Genomic DNA, 21,644 nt, shown 5'->3' on the forward strand with positions numbered 1-21,644 from the left:
GTGGGAGGGGTGGAAGTATGTGTCTTGGAGGTCAAGGGTGGCCATCCAGACATGTTTCCGTAGGAGTGGCATAATCTGCTGTAAGGACACCATGCGGAAGCGATGGTAGGTTACAAAACAGTTCAGTGCCCTTAGATCTAAAATGGGTCGAACGCCTCCATCTCTCTTCGGGACTGTGAAGTATCGGGAATAAAATCCCGTCCCATGGAGGTGTGGTGGTACCTGTTCGATGGCTCCCTTCTGCAGAAGGATGGAACCTCTTCCAGGAGAGGTGGAGAAGGGGGTGTGGAGACGACAACAGGAGTAATGGGGTTCTGGTGGAATTGGATACGGTAGCCTCAGGTCAAGATTGACAGCACCCATTCATCCGAGGTGATGTGACGCCAAGTATGAAGGAAGGGTGATAGACGGGTTTGGACTGACTCGGTGACAGGGACGTCAAAAACTCTGCTTGGAGGGTTTGACCTGTTTGGTACGGGAAGATTGTTGCCCGGATCAAAACCTCGGTTTTTGGTATGGAGGTTTTTTACCTCCTGAAGACATACGCGGTCTCCATTGTCTGTCTGGAGACTGACGACTTGGCGCACGCCTCTGCCAAGACCTTGACCAGGTACGGGGACGGTATTGTTGTCTCGCAGAGGGTGATACTCCTAGATCTCGAGAAGCCTTTATGCTCTTGTGTAATTCTTGGAGTGTGGAATTGTCAGCTATGCTGCCATGGGGGTAGGGGAGTTCATTCTAGGTCTTGTTACTTGCTATTGCATTCCTATCCCTGCTGTTCTGCCTTTGCTGAAACGCTTATCTCCACAGATGTGCCGGAGGTGTTTGTGTTGTCTGGAGCTCTCCTCTCTACCGTGAGAGATTCCTAATTCCCAGCTTTAGTCACCTAACGGTTTCCTAAGTTATCCCGCGCATGGGAGGGGACCTAATTGGCCCATGCCGGGGGGGGGGGGGGCATACAAATACCCTAATATTCTATTAGGCTCTATGGGTCGCCGCCATTCTTAACAGTGACTGTGTTACTGCATCTATAGCTTTGAAATAAAAGCATAACCATTCCTGAATGCGTGTACTTCGTTGCTAGCTGTGGGTTCTGACAATCTGTTTAAAAAAAAAGCGAGGGTGTTCCTGCACACCCTTAAGCAGGGAAAGCGATCAGTGAGAGAATACTCTTCGGAATTTAAACTGCACGCGGCCAAAGTGCAAACCTGGCCTGATCCTGTGTTGGTGGAACTATACCGAGTGGGATTGAATCCCGAGATTCAGAAAACGGTCCTGAGAGCTGTGGACCCCGTATCCCTCTCAGCCTGGATGCAAGAGGCAGTGAGCGCGGAAACCCACCTGCACACCCTTCGTCTGGACATTGCAACGGCAGGAGATCGGCCGACCCCTCAACCAACGAAAGGAAAAGCACCGCAGCAAGTGGTATCAACCCAGGAGCAGCGCATGAGGCAAGGGCTTTGCCTGAAATGTGGGGAGCGGGGCCATTTCGCGGCCGACTGCGCCGGATCGGGGCCTGTGAAACAGGGGCCCAGCAAACCAACATGACTACGCCCTGCCACGCGATCTCGATCTATGAGCAGAGTGGGATAAATATTTATCCCAGTCGGAATAGCTCGCTGGAGTCAGCCATGGCAAGGATGGTGGATAAGCCCCATACAGATCCCAAGACAGAGGTGGTGGCGGGGGTAAGAAGACTCGCGGGGGTAAGAAGACTTGCGGGGATCGACTTCTGGACCATGGACGTCTCGGAGACAAAGCGGCAGCATGTCTTTGAGAGGAGCCCGCGTAATCTCGGTTGTCGATATTGACAGGTTGACTGTGCAGACATGGAGGGTGACGCTACGCGTCGCATGGAAGCATATCGGTGCCGACATGGATCGATGTCGGGAGCTTCTGATACCATTGATGACGGGGAAGGAGACGGAGAAGGCTCTGCATCCATTTGATGACTTAGGAGCTCTACCGTTTCGATGTTGGAGTAAGGATACTCCATTTGGTGGACAGGAGAGTCCAAGACATGGATGGTCAGTATCGGTGGAGGGACTTGGGCCTCCGGTATCGATACAGTCATTGGAGCGGGAGGCACTTCAGGGGCATCACCCAGTGCAGCCACCACTACTTTCCCCTTCTTTGCCGCCTTAAGGGGTTTGGAAGAGCCCATCTTTGCGGACTTTTGTTCCTTACTTGGCCTGGATTTCTTTTTCACAAGCGTGGAAGCGGAGGATTGCACCGTCGATGCTGGAGGCTTTGGTGTCGGTTGGCTGATATGGGAGGCAGGCCTTGATGCCGGAGCCGTTGAGGTCAATGGTTTCTCGGCGTCCATTGCTGAGGAAGGATGTAGAGCAGATTCCAGCAGGGCCACTTTAAGACGCGCAGCTCGGTTTTTCCGGGTCTGGTTTGAAAAGCGAGCACAGTGGCGACAGAATTCGGGTCGATGAGACTCTCCAAGACAAAGTATGCAAAGGGTATGACGGTCAGGAGGAGCAAGTTTACTACCGCAACCCTTGCACCTATTAAAAAAGTCCCACTTCTTCTCCATCAAAACCAAAATGAAGAAGGGGGGGGGGTTAGCCCAAAGGCCCGACTGAGGTAAAGCGGCAACCTCCCCCTCAGCAGAAAATAAAAAGGTTTTTTGAAGAACAACGAAGAAAAGGAATAAACTGAGGAAAAAATCCAAAGAGCCGTGAAGCAAAAAGCCAAAACATGCGAACCGATCAGACCGATGAAGAAAAAGGTCTTTCCAACGTGGCGGTCAGAAAGGAACTGGTGGGATATCCGTGCCCTCCCCTGTGGGCATGCGCAGTGGGGTTCCTGCGCATACCCGAGGTCTGTGCGCGAAAATCCATTAAAAGAGCTTGCTACAATGCCGATCGATCCAGCGCGTGCGCACTAGATTCCATGGGTGTGAAGCACAGAGACCACGTCGAAGATCTTGCTTTTATACCAGGTGCTTGAATGCAAACCAACGATGTCCAATGCGAAGACATCTTGGGTTTGCTTCTGCCCTGCAGGCCATCATGTTTTTCTGACCTTCTCACCAAGTAAGGAGAGAATATCTGAAGGTTTCAAAATGTCTCTCCCTTCAGATGCGATTCAAACTACGAAACTCCCTCTTCAGGGAGACTGGTCTATCCCCGCCAAGCATCGCCTTCTGCCAGCAAATAAAGACTCCTCTCTTTAGACTAATGTACCCTAACTAGGGACGGACATGAACCGAGAAACGAACAGCGGTTCGAGCAAGAACCAGACCGGTTCGTGGTTAGTTTCGAACTGGTTTGTTTGGTCATGTGGTTCCTGAATCAAAAAATGAACCACCTTTTTCCCCTGGAGGTTTGTTAGAGCGGTTTGTTCTCCAGACAGCCTGGTGCCAATGCAATCATTTTCTAGTAGGCAACACTGGGGCTGGATTTGTGGAGAGCCCTAGAAACACCCATACCAGTTATCCATAGCTGTATTGGCAGCTCTGGGAGCCAACCACAGAGCTCCCATTCTGCTCTATGGAAGTAGATTGTATGTATATACCACACCCTGACTCAGCTGCTTTCACTTTGCAGCAGGAAGAGAAAGGAGTTAGTCATTGTGCAAGAGTTAGGAAGAATTCCTTGCTGCGTGGCTGATTTAAGGGGAGGCTAGAGCTGAGCTTTCCTGGGGGCACCTGCTTTGGGGGGCTATAACACAGACATCCCAAATCCAATCTTCGCCAAACTTGGACGGCTTGGGAAGGAGAGCCTGCTGAAGATTCCCTCTGAGTTTGGTGTCTCTAACTTGTGAGGGGGCTGTTCTACCACCTTCCAAACTCACAAACTGAATGAACCACAAACTGGTTCGGGAAATTGGAAAAGTTTGTCGTTCGTGCAGTCAAACAGACCACAAGTCACCACTTTCCCGGTTCATGCCCATCCCTAACCCTGACACTATGTATGCATTTATTTATCTATATCCCATTCTTCTTCCCAGTTGGGACTCAAAGCAGCTTAGAATATAATTTTTTTTGCTTAAATATCAATGTTTAAACCATAAGGGAAGTTCTATTTCCTACAAGGCCAGAGGTAGGGAGGAAGGGGGTGCAGTCTGGCACCTGCCCTTTTTGCCTGGAGTGAGAACACACACAAGAAGCCCCTCTCCATGAACAACTTTCTGTTAAAACCAGCAACATTTTTAACCCACCCCCCCCAAAAAAAACAGCATTTTGTAGAAGTACCTTCTTCATCAGTCGAGCTTTCCGAATTAGTAAATTTATTCAAGTAACCAAGACCCGAAGCTGGAGCAGGAGCATCGCTGGAGCCTGAGTGGTTGGATTCAGCAGCCCGGTTCCCAAGTTCTTTGGTTGGTGTTTCCTTGAAAATCCAGAAGAACCAATCAGTCACTTGTTATTGTGGACCTGGGATGGCCCCCTGCACCTTACGCTTTGGGAGATCTTATTCTGGTGGGTAGCCGTGTTGGTCTGAAGCAGCAGAACAAAGTTTGAGTCCAGTGGCACTTTTAAGATCAACAAAGTTTAATTCTGGGTATAAGCTTCTTCGAAGTGTGCATGCACACGAAAGCTTATCCCCAGAATTAAATTTTGTCGGTCTTAAAGGTACCACTGGACTCCAACTTTGTTCTTTCGGGGGATCTGATCACAGATCTCATGTCGCTCAACCGTTCTATTAACACGAGGCACAATCTCTGCACTTGTGGGAGGACCATCTTTGTTCCGTTTCAGTGAAACACATCAGAAGACACCTGACCTGTGCATTTCATGGACCTTCCTCTTAAACGAGAAGCGGAGGGTGGTCATAGTGAAGTCCCCCATTTTCTACTACTTCTACCAAACCAGAATGCCATCTCTGTAATGATCATGCCATTTGTAACTTCCACACCTCTATGTTACTGCCTCGTGCTTCGAGATCACTATCCCTTAATCAACACACCGGTCATATATTTCTCCTTATTCTAGTTTAGTAGTGGGGGTAATTTTTTTTAACTCAGTCTCTCAAGTTATATATTCTGAGGGGATTAGATATAAATAAATTACCAGCCCATATCATACACACACCGCCATCTTTGCTCCTCTTGAGCCACATAAGAATAGACAACAACAACAATACAGTCCACAGTAAACAATGACTAAGAAAAACCAACAAATAACAACTGTGTACTGACCAACCCACCCAAGAGCAATAGAAAAGAGACTTCAATACAATTCAATGCATGTAATCCATCATAGGACAATACAAAAATACATAATATCCCAAAGGGAAAGAACAAAATCCAGAATAACAATCTCTCATAGCCAAATCTGGAATAGATGTCCACAATGAAGTCAGATGTCCAACACTTTTCAACACTTTTCCTAGGTATAAATAGTGTTTCGGACTTCAGGTCCTTCCTCAGGAGCTACAAGCCAATCCTGTAAGTCTCTTAGCAGATTCTTAATAAGTAAACAATCATTCAGGTTTTATGTGGGCCAGGTCTCCTAAATATTTTAGAAAGCACCTGCAAGGGTTGCTACTATGTAAGTTGGACCAAACAGCCATTGCCTATCACTGTGTCACAACCCTGGTATTCCTTGGTGGGCTCCTATCCACATGAAAACATGAAGCTGCCTTATACTGAATCAGACCCTAGGTCCATCGAGGTCAGTATTGTCTAATCCGACTGGCAACGGCTCTCCAGGGTCTTAGGCAGAGGTCTAGTCCTTTTAACTGGAGGTGCTGGGGATTGAACCCGGGAACCTTCTGAATGCCAAGCAGAGGCTCTACCACTGAGTCACAGCCCTTCACACATCCAAGTACAAGCTAGTATCAACCCTGCTTAGCTTTAAAAATCTGATGAGACTGGGCTAGCTTGGCAATCGAGGTCAGGGCAAGAGACAAACAGGTGGATTGGTGTTTACTGTCTCTGCGTAGCAACCCAGGACTATCTTGCTGGTCTCCCATCCAAGTACTAACCAGGGTCGAACCAGCTGGGATTCCAAGATCTGATGAGATGGGGACTAACCTGGGCCATCCAGGTCATGTCATAGTCCTGCTGTACACTGCATTGGTCACGCTGCATCTGGAGTATTGTGTACAGTTCTGGAGGCCTCACTTCCAAAAGGATGTGGACAGAATGGAGCGGGTAAAGAGGAGAACGACGAGGATGATCAGGGGCATGGAGACCAAGCCCTATAAGGAAAGGCTGAGGGACTTGGGAATGTTTAGTCTGGAGAAGAGGAGGTTGAGGGGGGACATGATCGCTCTCTTTAAGTATTCAAAGGGCTGTCACTTAGAAGAGGGCAGGGAGCTGCTCCTGTCAGCAGCAGAGGATAGAACTTGCAATAATGGTTTTAAATTAAGGGCGGGAAGGTACCGGCTGAATATTAGGAAAACCTTTTTTACAGTAAGAGTTGTGCTAGAGTGGGATCAGCTGCCTGGGGAGGTGGTGAGCTCCCCCTCCCTGGCAGTCTTTAAGCAGCGGCTGGACAAACACTTGTCAGGGATGCTCTAGGCTGATCTTGCATTGAGCAGGGGGTTGGACTAGATGGCCTGTATGGCCCCTTCCAACTCTTGTGATTGTATAATTCTATGATTCTAGGACTCTGCCTTTTCTTCCACTAGTTGAACCTGTCTCTGTCATATCCATTTCTTCACCCCAAGTTTTGTCTTTTCCCTCCTTAATTAAAATACAAGCTTGAAAAAGACACCAGCCAAAAATATAAATCCAATGTCAAAAAAAGGGAAACAAAATGACAAAAGAAGGGTAACGCATCCTTCCGGAAACTCACAGAATTTGATCATCTGATAACTGGACACTAATAACTAAATGTGATCATTTCAAGAATACTCCATGTTTTAGAAAGCAATGTTATTTCAGCTGGGATTCTCGATAGGATTCTCCTCCTAAAATTCAGTTTCTATGCTCACTGAATGCATACCAGAACAAGCAAGCAAGCAAACAAGCAAAAATCAGCACGGTTGTACCCAAGCATGCACAGCCAAAGACATCAGGGCACGCACGTCTTCTTAAGGGAGACGGCTCCCACTGCAGACCCCACCTCTCTGTGCCCACTATGCTGGTTCTGAAGGCCCACAGACTGCCAGGAACAAAATTTGGAGGGGGAGGGCCTCAGGGGGATGCAGCAGCCAGAAGGGAAATTACCTTTCCCTCTTAAGAAAATGTTACTTTCCTTTAAGTCTTCAGAAATGTCTGCATACTGTTAGTGCAAGCAACAGAATTCATAAATAAATACGATCTCGGAATAGCAGAGCCTAATATTTCAGACAACACCCATAACATCCCAGATATTCTTCATCATTCTGCAACCCTCCCACAGTTCATTTCTATGTCTTTTCAGAAAACCCTAAATTTGCCGTGCTGGTCTCTTTTCCCACAGGGTATGAAAGGCACCTTGTGGCTATCTTATTCCAGAAGTAAGAACAAGAAACACAACCTTGAAGTTCATAAAATAGGTCAACTATATTCAGAATGTATGTACATATGCTGCTCTAACTGAAAGACCCACGCGCAAACCCCAGTGTGTTTCATAATTACGGAAATTACGGTTTTAAGCCCTGAATGATTTCGTGCTCACCTCATTCCTCACTTGGCACAGTTAACAGCAGAGTTTTAATACCTATTTATACTGAGCTGTGCCAAGCTGTACCATTTTACTGAAGGATGACAAAGCTTCATTCCCAGGAGAACATAACCATTACCCCAAAAGTAGCAAAACTACAACTGATTTGAACAGATCGACTGAATATCCCTGCCACAAATGCAGTGAAGGGCTATGCTCCGCATGGCATGAGAATTAAGAACTCCTGTCATCCAACTGGGCCCGAGAGCAAGTTTGGTGTAGTGGTTAAGAGTGGCGGACTCTAATCTGGAGAACGGGGTTTGATTCCCCGTTCCTCCATATGCAGCCAGCTGGGTGACCTTGGGCCAGTCACAGTTTTCTCAGAGCTCTCTCAGCTCCAACCTACCTCACAGGGTGTCTGTTGTGGGGAGAGGAAGGGAAGGAGATTGTAAGATGCTCTGAGACCCCGAGTGAAGGGCAGGGCATAAATCCAACTCTTCTTCTCCTAGAGAACAGCTGCAGTTTGTTTGTGCATGATAAGGTTGCCAGGTCCCTTCTGGCAACTGGTGAGGGGGACCTAACAACAGCAGGACAGACCTAGGCTGGTGCTGCAGCAATGTCATCAGCAATGTGGCAATGTCACTTCTGGTGTGCACCGGAAGTGACATTATCCTGGTGATGCAGGAGGCTCTGATATTTGGGCAAAACCTCTGTGGTAGATGCCTTTCAACACAGTTTTTGTCCAAATACCAGAGTGTCACACATCATCAGCGATGCGATGGCATCACTTCTGGTGCATGCCAGAAGTGATGCCACTGGCGATATCAGCCTAGGTCTCCCCCCTGTCACTAGTAAGCCCTCCCAACCAGTCAGCTAACTGGCTGGCAGGGGTGGCTGCTTGGAGTGGTGGGGGCCTGACAGCCCTGCTGTTATGACAGTGGTGTGGATCAGGAACTCCCAGTATTGGGAAAGGGGGTGGTGGTTAACCCTTTCACCATCCGCTTTTTCCCTAATCAAAAATGCCCCAGAAGGTAACAAGGACAAATCTCCTTTTTCCCTAAAGCTTAAAACAGCCCCCCCCCGGGGGGGGGAGTTCTTGATCCAGGAAATAGTCCGGGCAAGGGAAGGACAATAATGCCAATCCATTTGCCTGCCACCACTATACCACCCCCCAAGCATCTACTTTTTAGAGCCATGTTACACAAGGCGGTCCAGTCACAGAACTCCAGTGTTACATGTACTCTGATCTTAAACTACAGAAAAAGGACACAAAGCTCTTATTTTACAAAAATTCCTAGATGTTGTATCAAACTTAAAAAAAAATCACAAGGAACTACATCAACACTCTGAATGCTTACTTCAGCGTTTTTTAAACACATATTATTCAGGCAGTATCAAGTTGTTCTGCCAAACTGATTATGAGCTAGGGTAGACCAGTCACTCCGGAATCTCAACCAATCCTTATAGACTTGAGACTACAGCAGGGGTTTCCCAACGTTTTTGAGGCCATGGGACACCTCTGCAATTTTGAGAGGGGGAGGGTGCTGTCTCAAAATGGCTTCCACAGGAAGTGGAGCCACACCCAGAATAGCCGCCATGGGAGGCGTAGGAAAGAAGAAAATTCCGAAGAGGGAATGGAACCACCGTCTGAAGAAAATCCCAGAGATGGAATGGAACCGCAATCTGACTAAGCAACCAGCTGCTTACCAGTACCTCCTCAATCTCTGGCAGAAAACTCTTCCAGCTGAATGAGGAAGACAATAACAAGCCCTGCCTTAAAATGGCCCCACCCACCTTCTGAAAAGCTGGGTGGGCGTCAAGGGAGGTCTTGTTGTGCACAGGGGCACCAACAAGCACCACACTGGGGAATCCAGGACTGCAGACTTACAACCATTTTCTCCCTCCTTTCTCCCGTCAACTAGCGATAAGTAGAACCCAAGCTTTGCAGTGGTTTTATCAATAACTTGTTCCAAGCCTGAACTTCTGAGAATCAAAGCAATTTTTAAAAACAACCCTGAGATACCTGATCAAAGAGATAGACGGTGACATCATCGAAGAACGTGACTGCTTTCCTTTCCATCTTTAGGGAGTTTTCGGAAGGAATTTTCTGACTCAAAGGTCTTGGGCACTTCAGTAAGCTCTTCAGGTGTTTTCCATCATCCCTATCGATAAGGATCAACGGTACTTGATGCACAACCTCCTCGTCACTGTCAGAGCTCAGTCCGTGCAGATGGAAAGTTCTCATGTCGTCCTCAGAGTCGTCGCTGTTTTCATCTTCTTCATCGGCATCATCTCCATCCAATGACCGATCGAGCATCCCAGACACATCGAGTTTACCCAGGTATTTTCCTTCCACATCTGGCTCTTTGAGCTTGTGACCATCTAAATGGCACAACAGAGACCTTTCAAATGTTTCAGTGGGGCCCAATAAGTTAGGTGCAAGCTTCAGACCACGTGCAGGGTCAAAATCTGCCGTATTTGTTCCTGTGCAAGAGACTCCTTTGGGGGAATCCTCATACAGTTTGACTTCATCGTCATCGCTAGGTTCTAGACTCACCACAGATGGAAGTGAAGTTGTATTACCATCTGCAGGGGGATGTATTGCTACATCTATCTCATGGAGTTCTAGCTTCTCAACGAACTCCGGCTGCGAATTTGAGTTATTCACAAACTGGTCGTCAGTGACCCCACCGCAGTTCAGCTGGTTGTCTGCACTGGCGCTCATTTTCATTTCTAAGTATTCAATGCCTGTGCCATCCTCCACTACTGTCTTTGGTTCCTCAGACGCATTTATAACCTCTTCAGATTTTTTGTCTAGCTCAGAATCATTATCAGAAAAATAAGCAGAGTCCCTGTAGGAATTCTGAAGCCTGCCCGAAGAAGCTGCGGCGGCTTCTTCAAAGCAATCCATGATATTCACTGTATCCGCCTTGACATCTGAAGTCACGATAATCACTGGCCTTCCGTTTACAAGACCACTGTCACCAAGAACAGACAGATCCGTGCCTTCGGTGCCAATGAGGTGCGAAGTCCATTCAGGAGACTCCAGATTTTCTGTTTCATAGCCACTGTCAGCAGGTTTATCGGGTGGCAAAATTTTCTGGGGACTCTGACTCACTAAAGACTCCAAGACTTCATTAACATCTACTGAATCCAAGGAGTCTGGTGTGTCTAAAGACTGCCCCACGCTCTGCGTGGTGGTTGATATGCTATCCTCTAGCAGGCTGTCTGTGCTTGACCGGTCTGAAGGGAGGATAGATGCGAACATAACTTCTGTGTGATGTTTCTGAACCTGAGCTGAATTTTCATTGCTTTGGTCCAAGTGACTATGGTCATCCTGTTCTAATCCGGATTCTTTACTCCCCAAGTCATGGATCAACCCTTCCCAGCCCCTACTATTGCAGTCAAGTTCCTGTGTTTTTTTCTGCCTCTCTTGATCTTGAGCATTGAACACAATGCTTTTGGGGCTAGTCCCACCCGGATGGTTTTTGGCATTCATGGACAGCGTTTCGACAGAGATGGCTTCAGAGACCTGATCCATTCCGAGATAAGAGTCATCAATACTGCTGGCAGAGTTATCATCGGCTTCTATGCCGCAATGGTCTTCCCCAGCTTTCAATAGGGGAGCCACCTGCTGCCTATCCATCACAGGTGAGCTGCAAGGCACCTGACTGTCCACAAGGGATGGAAGCAGAACACCCGTGCTTTTGTCAGTGGCTACTTCTATCAAATGTTCATCTTTACGGGTTGGAATAATTCCAGCCAGTTTAAGCTCGACCTCCAGAGAGTTCCTATTTGGCGTCTGCAGTGTACTTGTGTTGTCTGCGTTAGCCGTGCTATTCAATACCCCCTTTAACAAGTTTTTCTCTTGGAGAAAAAGAAAGTTGTTGCACAGCTCTTCTGAAGTCAGCAGGCCAGGGCCAGACTTCTGCATGGCACTTTCATGCCAGTTAACACTTTTGTTTTCCGAAACATGCACGGGACTTCTCTTTTTCGCTTGATCAACAACTGCCGATTCCTCTAGATCCGAACAGGAAACTGCTTCGAGCTCCACATGGATATCATTCAGATCAGTTAAGTCCAACCGATTTCTTTCATCAGGGAACTGTTCTGCTCTAGAGACATCAGCCAATATATTTTGGAAAGGGCTACCCTGCTGGTTTGCCTGCGGGGCTCCTTCCTCGGAACTAGTATTGTAACTGGAAAAGTCCCCGTCTGTAGCAGACTCTGTAGCATCAAAACCCCCGAGAACCACAAAGTGAGAATTTCTGTCTTTGGGGACTTCAAGGCGGTCCACTTCAGTCGTTGCCATGACATTCTGGTTATCAAAATTCACGCTGCTGCTCCTGCTCTTCTCTTCTAGTTGGATGTAATAATCTCTGCCAACAGAAGGTTTGTGGGCGTTGAACACAGGAAGTTGCCCGGGCACTTGAAAAGGCGTTTCCTGACAACTTTGGTCCTGCACGCCAGGCCCGTGCCCTGAGAGACTGTTCTTAAAAACTTCCACCGGGAAGAAGATATTTGTGTATGCCACCCCTTCGTCAGGAGTCATCTGGCCACATTCAAAGTGATCCTGCCTTGCAGCTTCCCATATGTATTCGAAGCTGAGTCCTCGGCTGGTTTCAGTAACTGTGAGGACCTCTTCCATTTCGCGGCCAAGCCTGCTGCCCGTGAAGGGATCCAGAATCGGAAAGGCAGAGCTCGCCAACGAGTCTCTGTTGGAAGTGTTGGGCTTGAGAACGTTCCATTGCTCGGGGTCGATCACCGAGTCCCTTTGGCTTTGCATTCGGAGATACGTCAGAAGCTTGTGGACCTCATCGGCCGTTGCTCTCTTGTCCGCAGGCAGCCAACAGAACTGCAAAACTTCATACCTACAAGCAGAGGAAAAACACACACTGTTCAGTACTACTCAGGCAACGATAATACTGTCCTCATCTCAAGCTACTTCAGATCACCCGTCAATTTCCCATCAAGTGGGCCTCTTTAGTTAAGTGCATTTTTCAAGTTGGTTTACACTTGACTGGTTGGATTTCTACAAGCTTTTCATGTGAACACACACAGCATTAGTGTGGTTCTGGTTAACCTGTCCACAGGCACAAACTCACCGGGCGGTCTCTGGCAAGATACCCAGGCCCAGCCCCTCCACCTACCAGTGACACAAACACTGTCCTATATTACAGGGTTAGTTTAAAGGCTACTGAGAAAGTGAGCAATGTAAGAGTTTAAGGGGGGGGGGGAATTCAATCAGCCTAAACACAAAAGTTTCACCAAACGCTTATTGAATGTCCCATTTAGTTGACTGTACTGACTCACTCAGTGCAATCTGCCTCAAGTCCCCGTGAGAAAGGCGGACTAGAAATAATGTAAGTAAATAAACAGGAGCCATACCATCTGTCGGAACAGGGCTGCTCAAGAGCCGGTTCTGGGAGCTTCGTCCGCTTCTCTTTGATGACTTGCAGCAAAACTTCCTCATTGGATAAATGCGAGTAAGGCTTTGTGGCGCTGCTGAACAACTCCCATAATGTGACGCCCAGGGACCTGGGAAAGAGAAACTCTGCGTGTGAGAAGTCTGATTGGAATGGAACTCATCACTACAAGAATCCTTCAGCACTTTTTTTTAAAAAACTGCTACCCAGCCCAACCACGTCACTAAGAAGCCAATATGGTATAGTGGTTAAGAGAGTCTGATAGACCCGAGTTCGGATCCCCACTTGCTCCATAGAAGCTCACTGGGTGACCTTGGGCCAGTCACACTCTCTCAGCCTAACTTAACCTGCCCCACAGGGTTGTTGTGAGGATAAAATGGAGGAGAGGAGAAGGATGTCAGCTACTTCGGGTTCCCTCTGGGGAGAAAGGAAAGGTGCAAATGGATTAAATAAACAAATAGAATCATGGGAAGTGTTTAGCAAGCACAGAACGAGGGTGGGCCATACAATCAGTATGGCAGGAAGCGAACAGCAATAAGAGCAGGTGAGGGGGCCTGCCCTGTTTTAAGAGTTACCCACTGATTCTTTTCAGCCCCAGAACTACAGGTCACAAACACAACCAGTGTTCCCTCTAAGCTGAGTTAGTATGAGCTAGCTCACAATTTTTTAGCCTCTGGCTCACACATTTTTGCCTTAGCTCAGGAAGATTGGCTCCAGAGCAAACTAACTTATGCAGCAGCCAAATTGCTCGCTCACAACTTTAATGGCAGTAACTCACAAAGTAGAATTTCTGCTTACCAGACTCCACAGCTTAGAGGGAGCATCGGTCACAACATCTCTAGTCATGAAATAGACTGAGACTGGGTGCTAATTCCTCCATGCAAATCCCCACGTCTCCTACAAAATATATCTCAGCTTTCCTAAATATCCAGCCTTGTTCATTTCCCCCCCTGGTAGAATAAATGGATCCTCGAAACAGGGGTAAAACCTCCAATTCTTCATATACTAGCAGGACACTCAGCAGGTGGCCCTTGAAGTGAAACCGCCAGCCCATTAACTGAACACAAAGAGAGGAGTCAGTGTGGTGTAGGGGTCAAACTAGGATCTGGGAGACCCAGGTTTGAATTTCCATTCTGCCACAGAAACCTGCTTGGATGACTTTGGGCCACTCACAAACTCTCTGCCTCACCTACCCCCCCAGGGTTGTTGTGAGAATAAAATGGAAGCGAGGAGAAAGGTGGGGTGTGATTGATGTAAATAAATCCATTTGGATAGTCAATGGGGGGGGGGGGTGTTTCAATAAAAGACTATCAAGGGTCATCTTCATACCAGACGTTACTGTACTTTGTTTGTTCAGCGGTTAGCAGCCTGTCTTGAAAGCTAGTCACCAGCTCGGGAGCAGTCCACCGAAGGGGCACAAGCTTCTTTTCATCTGTTTCAATGTAATCCTCCTGACACACCAAGCCAAAGAGAGAGAGGAAACCAAACACACACAAAAAATCAACGTCACCAACTTGCCCAGTGACCAACGACACATCAACTCTGCTGCAGCTATGCAGGTCTCGGGTCAGTCAACACTCGGGGGAACCCAATACAGACTGCCTCCTGGTCCATATTGGATGGATGTAAATGGAATACATTTTTAAAACATTTTTTGAACTTTGCTGACATTACCGATTGAGGTCTGTGATCTTCAAAACAAACAGGAAGATAAAAGTTTTAAGTAAAAACGGGGTGGTTGTTGTTGTTGTTTTTAACTTCCTTTGTTAATCCTTGTCAAACAAATCCCATGAAAGCGAATCCTTTGGTTGTTTACACACATAAGAAATGTGATTTATAACATGTAAAGTGAACAAGAAACAGTAGCACTTTAAAGACTAACAAAATTTGTGGCGGGGGAGGAGCTTTCGTGAGTCATGGCTCACTTCTTCAGATACTTCAGAAGAATCTGAAGAAGTGAGCAGTGTGACTCACAAAAGCTCCTCCCCCGCCACAAATTTTGTTAGTCTTTAAGGTGCTACTGGACTCTTGCTCTTTTCTGCTGCTACAGACAGACAAACAAGGCGACCCATCTTGACATAGAGCGAACGTTACTCCATACGCTAAACCAGACAACCACCATCACCCAAATATTTATCTGAGTTATTTTCCATATACTCACAGGAAGCGCAAACTGCAGAGGATTCAACTGGAGAAATGGTGGGAAAAAGAAGGCAGAAGAAGAGCCAGTAGAGAGAGGGTTAAATGCCCCCCTCCCTCAACTGCATCTCCAATTTAAACTCCAAAGGGCTGGTTTTTATTGAAAAATGAACTTGTCTGGGATGCGCTAAATAGACTGTAGAGTTTCCCCACAAGTCTTCCTACCTGATGTCAGTTCCTAACACTGACTATGCAATTCTGAGTATTTGATATATGCAAAATCTGTGGAGATTCACAAGAGACAGAAGAAGGCATTAAGGAACAAAGAGCTCCAACAGCAAATCCAGGATAATAAATAAATCTGAATGGTGTACAGGAGGCCCACCCCCCAAAAAAACCCTGAGGCTACAATACACACTAGAAAATCTAATTAAGCACCACCAGCACGAAGCAAGGTCACCCAGCACTCTTTCGTCGGCTAGATTTGGGCAAATTAAAATCTACACCACCAAAATTTGGGTCTGAGTCTCTAACAATCTTTCAGTGCACTAACTTACCTTGTACCTACTGAATCCTATTCCGTAATCACCAACTTTTACGTTTAAATCGGAGGTAAGAAAGCAATTCCGCAAGGCTAAGTCACTGGGAGGAGGAGAAAAATTGAAAGCATTGCAGTGAGAACAATAGAAAGCTCAATATCAAGCTCAGGTGACTGAGCAAAAAAAAAAATCAATACCGTAGCTAACGTTTTTGGCTTACTCAGTGTCACACTAGACTCAAGAACAGTGTGGTGCTAAAGCACTGCAGCCATTCAAAGAAGAGCAGGCCTAAGTACATATTCTCATACTGGAGAGTTAATATGATGTGGTGGATGGGGGGGGGCACAATCTGGCCTGGAAAGAGCTGGATTCAAATCCCCACTCAGCTATGAAATTCACTTGGTAATCCCAGGCTCCTAGCCTAACTTGATTTACAAGAATAAAAATGGGTAAGAAATCCCATGTATTCTGCCTAGAGTTCCTCAGAGAGCAAAGGGCAATACAAACTAAATATCACATTGCGTTCTACATACTCCATACATATTCTTAGAACTGCTTGAACTAGCGGCCAAACAGTTTGCCTGAGCAGATAAAAAGAACAGAGGCATAATTTGAAGTTCATCTTATGTTCGGCAACCGGGGGAGTAGAAGGGCACCCAAACATGCAGAATGAAGGGGTGACTCACATTTGAGGTAGGTGAGTTCCCACCAGACGAGAGATTTCCATTTTTAATCAAAGCACTGAAGTAAACACCCTATGCATTTATGCCCCTGTTTTCAAACATTGTGAGCATGACCCAGGAGTCAGAAAAGGAATACGTTTTAGGCGTTACTTCACTTACTGTCCGCCTTTCTCATGAAAAACTCAAGGTGGAACAAGTGTGCAACTTATCCGCCCCAGAAATTGAGCTGGCCTGTACCCTCTCATCTCAGTGGCTCTGAACTCAGGAATAGCAATGAACTTATCACAGCTACATGCCTGCTGGGAAGATTTCTTCAGCAAAAAAATCTAGGCTTACATACTTTTCTCATGACTATACTGATTTCATGGTTTTTCAGATATGCTTGACATGCATATTTCAACCCAACTGCCTTTTTTAGGGCTAGCAAAACAGCATTATAAGATACATAAGATGCTTGAATTGAAGATTTGAAGAGCACAGTGAACACAGCCATTAAACCCAAAAACACAGCAACTCACCCAGCATTTAACATTGGAAGAAACTCTGTTTCGGCAAATCATTAACGGGCACCGCACTATCCTGGATCAGTTGCCAAAATAACAAGGAGTCCAGCAAAGTGCGAAGTGTGAATTTCAGCATGTAAGCTGTAATTCAGTTACCTTCTCCCATTTTGAATTTATATTTTAGCTGAAGAATTGGTGGCATCAAGAGGGCTTTTTGCACAGGTAAATAGAACTGTACTTGTAGTGAAATGGGCAGAAAGTTGCATTGGTAAAGGGATAGAAACTGTGACTTACACCACTGTATTGCTACCTGAAGTATGCTTCAGACTAGGTAGTTTCTACACCACTTAAGCGCAAGCTTTGTTTTCAGCTCTTTTTGAGATTTGTTTTCTGATTTCTGTGGTCCAAACCCTACTGTGTTGCTCACTAGACGTCCCATCCTGTTGATTGTACTCAGTTTCCACTATGTAACTCTGCCTTGTGTCTCAGTGAGAAAGGTGGACTATACATAACTAACATTTAAAAAAAATAATAATCATACCACCAACTCCAGTAATGCTCTGGTTTTGAATAAGCCATGAACTCGGAAATGGGGAGAAGGAAACTGAATTGCAGCAAGGGAGGCATGCAGCACTGCAAGAAGGCCTTTCTATAGTTCAAGCTTCCAAGTTTGTGGGCTCCAAAACCCATGCATGATTCAAAGTAGGAGCAAAGCCACAACAGCGATCTCTGTCTTCTCTGGGGAAGGGCCGGGCTTCAGTATGTCTTGGAGCTTATTGTATCCAGAATTTTGCTTTCTGAGCTTTTATTGAGAGTCTTTTGAAAGAATGTGGGAAGTCTGACTGTAGCATTACACACACATATATATACACACACAGGGAAGTCATACCCATGCACAAAATTTTGCTTATGCATAGCACCGAGTCCGGCAGCAATTTCACAAGCCATCCTCTGCAGCAGCATGATTTGGGAATCTCCTTTAATGTTCTCTTGCTCGATGCAAAGGTACGTTTTAAGGTCACCCTGTAAAAACAAGTCACGAAACACTCATCAATGGCTTCTCACTCTGGTCGCACCCAACAGGTATTTAATGAAGCAGCAACTAGACACAGTTTAGTTCTCGTCTGTCAGCAAGGTTCTTGGGAGCAGTTATAAATAAAGCTTGGTGCTTCGAGAGCCCTGTCATCAGATTTCAAGTCTCTGTACGGTTTTTTAGACAAGGCACCTGAGGTAGACACCGTAGTCCTTTTAAGGCCATTTGACACTTAACATGGGCATGTCAGTTCAAACATAGATTTGAATTAGGTAGGTATGCCGACAGTTCTCTTACAGAGAGAGGACTGAAAATGGAGCGTGAGAGGTGCTGGACAGGAGTTCAGGAGAACCACAGGTGATCAAAGCAACATGGCAAAGGAAGAACTGTAGGAGCAATCATCCATAATGTTTTTCCTCAGCCAGAAAAGGGACGATAGGTTTGAAGAAAAACAAGAGTTTTGAAACCGGGCCCTCCACTTTCAACTTCAGCAGCCAGACATACCCAGCTTTCTGTAATACAACTCTGCTGCATTAGGATCAAACAAACTCATTATCTACTTCCAAAGGCATCTGTCCAGTGTGTGCTTTTAACAACATTATGTGTACTCCTCTTAGTAACAAAGGGTCCCCTGCGCAAATAAACCTTATACACCTTTAATTTTGAAAACTAAGGGAGAGCCTGGTGGGGCTCTGACCAAGGATCTAATTCGTTGGAAAGACTGCCCAGTTATTCCTCCAAAGACTCAAATCGGGACCACGAATTCTGTGCCTTCCACTGAGGAGAGCTTAATCCACTCCTTTAAAGCCCTTCCAGACTCTGAACACCAAGCCAGCACTGATCAATTGGCACAGCTGAGGAAGGAAGGAGAAACACTAAAACCTCCTTCTTCTTCTTCAGCTCCCATTTTCTCCAGCGTTAACAGCACTGATCAGGCTTCGTCTGAGTCTTTGACAGCTCAAAATTACTATGGAGAATCTAAATTACTATTAATATATCCTAATAGGGAAGAAATAGGCCAACCTGGAGAGAACTGAAACTAATTATCTACAGTGGGCTGTACTGCAAATTCCCATTTATATATTTATTCTTGCCTGTGACCCTTTGCAGGGTAGTCTGAAGCATCACTGAAGCAACTGACAATGATCAGTTTCAAACTGCACACCCAGCTCAGAAACAGTGGCTGGATTATTTTGCACTTTATGATGGTGCGCAGCACTGAAAAGCATCTTGTCTGAAGTGACATGAAAGCGTCCTTAGGGCTCTTGACCTGCAATGGCTCACGGATGCCTCTGTTAACCTGCCCTCCACTAGCAGAAGAGCGAGGGTAATTCACTGAGCAGAGCCGCCTCACTCACTCTAGGTGGCAGCAAACCACAAAGCAAAAGTGACTCTTCAGTCAGAAACCAAACTGTCTTTTCATTTGCTGCATTAAACTCTCCAGTTCCCCTGAATTAAAATGATTAGGGATTGTTAAAACATGCAATTAAGATTTGGAGGGGGGTGTTTTAAAAAAGGAAACTGTTTTTCTAGGTGTCTTTTACCTTCCACCCAAAGCCTGTACGTGACAAAACAAGCTCACCTTAAGAAGTAATTTGGGCAAACCACCTTTCAGAACAGAAAAGGGTTGTTTAAGTAAGCCTTGATGGAAAGGGGCATGCAATAAGCTTGACTGGGAAATGATACAAATACTTCCTCCACCATAAGGGCCTCAATATCATTCTGAGAATAATGGGTTAATATAGATTGGAGATGGGAAGAGAGAACATCTGTATCACACAACACACATTTGAAGCTCTGTCATTTGAAAGACATAGTGCTGGGATCTCACACTACAGGTTTTTCACCAGTGGAAACGCATTCTGTGGCTCTTCCAAGCACCATTCCCCAATATGACAGTCGCCCCCTGCCCCCCGAAGCAAAGGTGGCTCGTTTGATTGATGTTAATTATAAGTGTGGCTTTCTGCAACGCACAGAGTGAGTGCCACTGTTTTTACATGTTAGCGGTTAGGTTTGGCAACCAGCTGTTGACCATTTTGTACTTTAAAAAGGTGAGCCCCATCTCAGCCCCTGACTGTACACTCAGGGTGCATCTGGTCACTCCACCGGGGACAAGCACACTTGCTTGCAAACACACCTGTAGCCTCCACACCTCTTGTTCCTGATTTGCTTCAACAACTCTGCAGCGTCATCAGGAACCCCCAGATTATTTAATGGGCCATGCGAGCACTTCGTTTTTCTAAAATAGCTCAAGAGTGTGAAGCAGCCCCAATACAGAGTGAGCTTTAGACAGAACAGCTAAAACACAACTGGAGTTTTAAGCTCCTTTATGGCTTCTGCTTACAGGGACAAGTGGGAACTTCTCTCTCTCTCTCTCAGAACAGTTGATGGGGAGAATTTTACAAAAGAAGGAGGGGAAAAAGAGATACACAACTTCTGTCAAAGCCAGCAGGTCAAGCCTTCCTTTAGGAGAAAGTACCAAGTCAAAGTTATTCACAGCTCCACAGGGCTTAAGGGGCGGTCTTTAGGACCTGCTTGAACAAGTTTTTTACAGTTGGAAAGAAACTGGTAGATACTAATTTGGGTCTGAACTATAAAGAGGAGGGTGGGATGGAAGAAACAAAGGGAGGAGCAAGCAAGTAATGCAGTCTGCATAGCAGAAAACCCACACGAGACTGAGAGAGCGGCAAAGTGGCACAGACAGGTTAAAAAGCCGGGAACGGACAGACTGCGGATGCTCAGGGATAACAGCATACAGGAAACATGGCCCGTGTCTGGCTATTGCACATTCTCTGTAAAACCTCCCAGGACTTGTCACTACCAGCCACAGAAGTCTGAACAAAGGCTAAATGAAACCAAAAGGAGCCATTAAGTTTTTAAAGGGAACCTGCTAAGTTTTTTAAAGCCTCTGTTCCTGACTTCTGTTTCCTCCCCCCCTTGCCATCTCTGGATGTTCCCCCTATTTCTGGAAATTTGGGACACGGCAGTGACAGGCCAAGAAGGCCTTCACAAGTCAGGACCTGAGCTGAGCAACACTGTGTTCTGGAGGAGAGGCCGAGTACGTATCGAGTGACTGTAGACTGCTAACTTCATCTGCTCATCGAGTTGCAAAGGCTCCTGACTGGCGATGTTCTGCAACAAGTCAGTACCGCTGACAGGCAAAGCGGCCCTGTCATAAACAAGGTGACGTCCACTTTATAAGACGATTCTTTGCTCCCCCCCATTCATCATTCTATCAACAAGGAATCCTGAACACTGACAAAAGGTTGGCTGCACACAGCTGGGCAATATATTACCGTTAATAAGCTCATTACTATGCTATTTTTAAACTTGGTACAGCCCCAATGACGAAAGGAAATGATACACCATTAGTTAATTATAGATTAGGAGGACTGCCACAAACATACCAGTGAGGCTACAACACAATCGTCTGAGACAAGACGGACCCTCGGGAACTATCTCTTGTTTTAGAAACATGGGCAGTAACAGCTTGCCCCAACGGGTGGGAGAGAAACTGGCCCTCTTTGACATAAGGCCCTCCAGTTTACCTTGCTGGATTTTAAAAATGCACCAGATCAGATTATGTTGAAGGGCGTGGCTTTAAAAGTCGACTTCATATGCAAACTTTGCTAATAGCCTGAGAACTCTACATTCTCTCGGTAGTAAAAGTGACCGACTTCCAATCAGATCAGAGGCCAGCAATTCCCATGACTACAAACACGTAAGTTCCCAAAACTTAAAGTCTGACTACTCTAAGACCAATAGACAATAACCAAAA

At 46.2% G+C, this 21,644-nt stretch overlaps 1 protein-coding gene across 1 annotated transcript in view; it reads right to left on the reverse strand.

The window, feature by feature from the left end:
• The window catches only part of LMTK2 (lemur tyrosine kinase 2), a 67,896-nt gene that overhangs the window by 7,045 nt on the left and 39,207 nt on the right, over nucleotides 1–21,644 (reverse strand). The window contains exons 7-12 of the mRNA XM_015412221.1: nucleotides 17,723–17,856; nucleotides 15,666–15,750; nucleotides 14,299–14,420; nucleotides 12,932–13,081; nucleotides 9,567–12,414; nucleotides 4,205–4,340 (exon numbers count right to left, since the gene is read on the reverse strand). Coding sequence (XP_015267707.1) covers nucleotides 4,205–4,340; nucleotides 9,567–12,414; nucleotides 12,932–13,081; nucleotides 14,299–14,420; nucleotides 15,666–15,750; nucleotides 17,723–17,856 — 3,475 coding nt within the window. The remainder of the gene's footprint in view (nucleotides 1–4,204; nucleotides 4,341–9,566; nucleotides 12,415–12,931; nucleotides 13,082–14,298; nucleotides 14,421–15,665; nucleotides 15,751–17,722; nucleotides 17,857–21,644) is intronic.

This window comes from Gekko japonicus, unplaced genomic scaffold, assembly GCF_001447785.1.
Source record: "Gekko japonicus isolate JY-2015 unplaced genomic scaffold, Gekko_japonicus_V1.1 scaffold2586, whole genome shotgun sequence".
NCBI classification, from domain to species: domain Eukaryota; kingdom Metazoa; phylum Chordata; class Lepidosauria; order Squamata; family Gekkonidae; genus Gekko; species Gekko japonicus.